General features: G+C 40.8%; 1 protein-coding gene across 1 annotated transcript in view; it reads left to right on the forward strand.

Moving 5' to 3' along the window:
- TXK (TXK tyrosine kinase) overlaps positions 1-5541 on the forward strand; it is a 29903-nt gene extending 24362 nt beyond the window's left edge. Inside the window, exons 11-14 of the mRNA XM_004681307.1 lie at positions 759-823; positions 1328-1446; positions 2831-2988; positions 5473-5541. Of these exons, the coding sequence (XP_004681364.1) occupies positions 759-823; positions 1328-1446; positions 2831-2988; positions 5473-5541 (411 nt within the window). The remainder of the gene's footprint in view (positions 1-758; positions 824-1327; positions 1447-2830; positions 2989-5472) is intronic.
- The last annotated feature ends 459 nt before the right edge of the window (positions 5542-6000 follow it).

Genomic DNA, 6000 nt, shown 5'->3' on the forward strand with positions numbered 1-6000 from the left:
ACAGGCAGATGGAGGAAGTACACTGCTGAGGGGAGCAGGCGGGTCAGGAGAGGTCTGCCGCGCCATGTGGGTCACCTCCAGGCCTGGGGAGCGAACTCGCACTGAAGCTGCAGTGGCCAGTTTGCGGTGCTGCATCCTAACCCATTGCGCCACCAGGGAGGGCCACATCTACTAAAATATTAAACTGGACAAGTAAAGTTTCTTTTCTCCATCGCAGTAGAGAGCTACTGCGAAAACTTGAATTGCAGATATTTTAGTTTTTAAATTATCTTGGCTACTATTGAAAATGACCATTTATACTTGTTTGTGGGCAGGTAGACAGGATGCAGGAAGCTGGTTTTGTGGATGCGTTATTCTGGGGGAAAAATGCACATTATTTTTTATGGTGAGATTCATAGTTTATCATCTGTTAGATTCTATTTATCAATGATACTTCTTGAGAATAAATAAGGATTTTATGAGATATGTATACAAATCAAGGTATTAAGTGATAAAGCATATTTCATTAAAAATAAAAAGAACATAAATACAAAATTAAGTGTTAACATTTCTCTCATGTTCTCTTACTTTTGAAAATCATTGAAATTAATGTGAGGGGAACTATACTGAATCACAGCCAACATTGACAGTTATTATAAAATAACATATTTGTCTACATAGAGAGTGGTGAAGGGGGGCAAATAAACTAAGAAAAAGGAGACCCGAAACCCTTTTTAAAACCTTTTATTCAAACTTGAATTCTTTTCTTCTTTCTATAGGCAGCAAGGAATTGTTTGGTCAGCTCTACAAGTATAGTAAAAATTTCGGATTTTGGAATGACAAGGTACACAATATATTGTTTTGTTCATTCATAAAAGGGAATCTTAACTCTCGCTGACAAACTGAAAATGTTACTGACTGCCTTTTTTCAAGGTGCTGATCACCTTGAATTTAGAACATGAACCCATTTAGAACATGTAAACAGACACTGTTCTGGTATAGAATGCTTTTTGTGTATTTATCTTTTATTATTTATTTCTTATAACCTTGGTTGGTAGAGCACTTACATGCTTCTTTGCAGAATTAATTACTTCTCATAACTAAGTATTCAGGGAGGTATGTTTGGGACTGAAGAATTGCTCTCTTATTCTGGGCCCTATAATAAAATGAAAGCATTTGAAGCTTGGTTTGGGAAGGAAATACTATAAGGAATACTTTCTCATTTTAACAAGAGAATGTCCAAAAATCTATGTATACCTTGGGCGTAAAGTACTTTACCCCAAGCGAAAGGGACTTGAAATGCACAGAATTTGGAACTAACACATAATGCTTTGGAAAACAACCTTAGGTATGTTCTGGATGATGAATACATCAGCTCTTCTGGAGCCAAGTTCCCAGTCAAGTGGTCCCCTCCTGAAGTTTTCCATTTCAACAAGTTCAGCAGCAAATCTGATGTCTGGTCATTTGGTGAGTGAGTTTGATGTTCATTTCATGGGACTTGATTTAATGAAATAGACCAATATTTTCTTTAACATGGATTTCTTCATATGATGTAGCATTTTTAAAGGCTTATAACCAGACTCCTGTTTTAAGTGTTGAAAACATGTCCAGACTGACTTAGGCAACTGGTGTTGTGGCCCTTCTTTAATAAGTTGCTTCATGGATTTTTTCCTTTCCCATCAAACACTTGTTGGAAAAACACAACAAAGGGTCTGTGAATCTAGAAACAACCTCAGTCACTTTTCCCATACCACAGGACCCGGCAAGGAAACTGATCTTCTGGCATCTCTGAACATTGTGTTTTCATACACTTCACTCTCTAGGTACTAAGGGGCAGTGCTTCTTCTCCTGCATTACTTTCAAATTCTGTGGAATTTAGACATTAGCCTTCTTGGGTTGTATCATTGATACTTCAATTAAGTAATGTTTATCACTGGGAAAGAGATCCTATACACCCCTGGATAATGGTTTGCTTTTTCAGTTTATTTTCAAAAAGTGACATTAATCTAAATAGACAGAATCTGTCTAGTCTTATCCAGACCTCCTGGATCACAGGGGGTTTGAGGGGACATCTGGGCCCCAGAAGGGTGCACATTTTCTTGTCCATAATTAGGCTGAGACTATTTTTTTTACTCATAACTCTCCATGGGGAGCAGTTAAGTCATGAGACCATGGGTAGCAACAGAAGCACCTCAACCAGTGATTGTGGAACAATGAGGATGCCTGAAGTTTTACTGGCTACTGAACTCTTCCCCACATTGGATGGCGAGCTTTTAAGCACATGGACTGCTCTGCTGCTCGACAGTACTAACTCTGGCCTCTATTCAGCACCTAATACATATTTGTAAAGTCAGTACATAAATGGTCACCAATTGGAGACGTTGGAGGAGTTTCACCAATCACTTAGCCGATAAGTGATTATGGAATACCTTCCTATGGACAGACCCCTGCAGGACACCATGGTGTTCTACAAGCTGTCTAATCTGCCAGTGGGAAGAGGGGGATGCATGAGTCTACTGACTAGTAAATGCTTGGCCTTCGCAGAAAGCACAGGCTCACACTTCTGCATTTTTCTATGGAATAGCATAGAAGGGATCATTTATTTCACGGTATAGGGACATGAGTGGTACTTAGAAACAAAGATGCTGCCAAGTGTTTTCTTCCAATAGGGAGGCCATCAAGACCACTTCCACTTGGAACTTTTTCATATTTTCAACCTGTTGAAGAGGTCTGCTTCCTGGGTAGAACTGTTCTTATTCTGGAAATAATGCCTTGTAGCTTGAAATGCTGCTTTTACTTCCAAGGTAACCCTCCTTCTCCAACTTTCTGTTTTCATGCATTTAATTTGCAGGAGTTTTGATGTGGGAAATTTTTACAGAAGGAAAAATGCCTTTTGAAAATAAGTCAAATTCGCAAGTTGTGGAAGCCATTTCTAAAGGCTTCAGGTTGTACCACCCTCGCCTGGCACCAATGTCCATCTACAAAATCATGTACAGCTGCTGGCATGAGGTGAGTGTCCTTTCCTCTCCTGTGAAAGCTGACAGCCAGAGCATCAGAGCGCAGACCAGTATCACAAGCATACTCCCAGTACACCGTGATGACAAGAAAGTTGTCTGTTTCTCTGTAAGAGTCCCTGAATCACAAGTATTACTTGTACCTGAAACGCCCACTATAAAGTCATTAACCCATTTGTTTGTAACAATAGCTTTCTGCTGAGGAATTCAGTATGTTTTCTAAGCATTATCTTTCTGAGATTGGCTTTCACAGAAACTCTCAATTTTCCTAAAAGACATTTTACTCCCTTTAAGAACTGGGGGTTGGAAAAAGCTGGTAGAATCAGACTTGTTAAACTCACTGAAAGAAGGCTGGTGGTGTTTTTACTGACTTCACTCTAACTTGTCTTGCTTTTCTATAGTTAAAAGTAAAGGGTTTCATTTCTCTTGTGCTCTCAAGTCTCCTGATAGAGAGATTAAACCCGAATGGGAATGATGGCAATAAGTGTGCCAGGAATACTTACTCTGGACTGATTTCTTGGGATCCCTGTCTCACTTTTTCTTGAAGTGCCAAGCTTCAAAAGAAAGGATTTTATGTCTACCTCTGTCTTTTCCTGGCACTGACTTAACACTCCCCTCCCCTCTACATCAAGCTCCTTGACACTTTCTACTGCCCTTTTTTCCCCAGCTGACAGTTTTAGCACTGCCAAAACCCACAGCTTGTTGGGAGGTTTTCTGTAGCTGAAAAGGAAATCACTTGAGTCCCAATCTACAAACACTAGAAAATTCAGTATTTCAAGAGTGACATGGTTGTTCACATTCCAAAGAAGGATTACTTTTATAAATTTTCCCAATAGATGAAAATACTTTAGATATGCTTAAATGCTCTGCAAGGTATCTTGAAAGATAGAAAACATGAAGTGACCTATTAGTAATAAACAATTGTTTTAAGAGCACCTTTATGATAAGATGTAAGTAGCTCAGGAATATACAACATATGAAACAATAGACATGTATATGTGCTTACAATGTAATATGAGGTTTATTATGTCCATGGAGAAAAGAGAGAAGAGAGGAAATAGAATGCTACCTGGAGGACCACATTTATAATATCAGTCTCAAATTGAAATTAGAACACTGCTTAAAATCATTATCTTGGTTATGCTGATTTATTTGATTGAAAAGTTGATTTTGTCCATAACATTTTAATATAAGCTAAAAGCCCTAAATTCTAGGCATCTCTAGATTCAAGTGTGATTATATTGGTATCAAACTGCAAGCTTCATTGGCTCTACCATCTGCAGCCTCTCAAAGAACTCCACGCTTTCTTCTTGGAATCTCAAGGAGGACTCATCCATGTGCCCACATGTCCATCTACTCTGTCCTCTTTTGATGCCCTCTGTTTCTATGCCACTGAGGGTGGAGTATCCCACTAACCCTGTTGCCAGTGACCTTTGCGATAATGTGGCTACTATGAGTAATTCAATTTCCTGTGGATTTTAAAGGAGCCAACATTGTCTTCCTTTCTTCCTCACTGAGCCCAAGTCAGCCAGCAACTCATGATGATGTAGGAGAAATGTTCTAATCCTTCAGTCTGAGGCCAGGGATTTTTTACACTGAGCCACAAGACAGCACTGCCTGTCTCCAGATGTGCAAAGCTCCTTCCCCAAACCTGAATTTTACTTTCTGGCTAGACCCTTCTTACTATAGGGGATCAGGTGTAGTAAAAAACTGGGGTTGAACTTGGGAACTTGGAACTACTGATGAACCTTCCACTCCAGTTCTTTCTTGCCCCACACATAGCATGCCATCCGTAGATCTCTAGGGTAGTACTGTAGAACTTTCTGTGATGATGGAAAGTGTCCTATCTGTAATGTCCAATTTGGTTGCCAAACCTGGCATTGAAGACTTAAAAAGTGGCTTGTGTGGTTGAGAACTGAAGTTAAACATTTATTTAATTATTTTTAAAAGACTTATTTATTTATGCATACAGAACTGGGGTACAGGCCAGAGGTGCAGGGGGTGGTGAGAAGGTTCACCAGAGACAGAGTACGGAGCAGAATAGGCCAACTGAGGAAGTACACTGCTGAGGGGAGCAGCAGGCTGGTCAGGAGAGGTCTGCTGCACCATGTGGGTCACCTCTGGGGTCGGGGATCAAACTCATGCTGAAGTGGCTTTAGCTTCTTAATGTTGTGTTTTAACCCACTGTGCCACGGGCGGTGGAGGGGGTGGCCCAATATTTATTTAGTTTTAATGAATTTAAATAGCTATATGTGTCTAGTGTTTACAGCTTTAACTATTATTTTGCAGTGGGCTCCACACACATGCATTTCAGACTCACGCTTCACTTGACTGCCACTCAGGTCCCTTGTGTCAGTCAAGAGCGCTTTCTCTTGTGTTTGTAGACAACCAGCCTAGTTCCAGGTCCCAGCCAGCAGGTCCCAGAGCGGGCGTGTGAGTGCTCCATAAGCTGGCTGACCCCTGCACTTCTCTTTTCCAGAAACCAAAAGGTCGCCCTACATTTGCTGAGCTGCTGCAGGTGCTCACAGAGATCGCAGAAACCTGGTGACCAGAAGGAAGGCCAAGCCAGAAGATCATCTTGCAAAACTGTCATGAGAAGAGATCCCAGTTGGTCACTGGTGGTGAATATCTTCCTCTAGGCTTGCTGACTGCTGGAAAGAATGCAAAGATCAAAGACTTTTCAAGCTTCTTAAAATTTAGAATATTCTGACAATAATATTTTTCACTATGTGTGTTGGAAAGGGACTAATAAGCTCTCATTTTTCTGCAGTGTTTTTTATGGTCCCTATGTGCAGAAGGGGAAAATGTGCTGTGGCCGCCTTCGTCATGGCAGCTCTTCTGAAGGATGGCCTGGAGGGTCCCTGCAGGCACCTACAGGGGTGAGGATTTTTCTCTCCTACAGAAGAGTGACATGCTTGACTTCAGTGATGCACACACAGAAGATGAAAACAAATACTTCCAAGTCATGGAATAAAGGTCTCTCCTGCTCAATTTCTGGCTTTTGAGC

The sequence above is a fragment of the Condylura cristata genome, unplaced genomic scaffold (assembly GCF_000260355.1).
Source record: "Condylura cristata isolate star-nosed mole 26May11 unplaced genomic scaffold, ConCri1.0 scaffold00012, whole genome shotgun sequence".
NCBI lineage: Eukaryota > Metazoa > Chordata > Mammalia > Eulipotyphla > Talpidae > Condylura > Condylura cristata.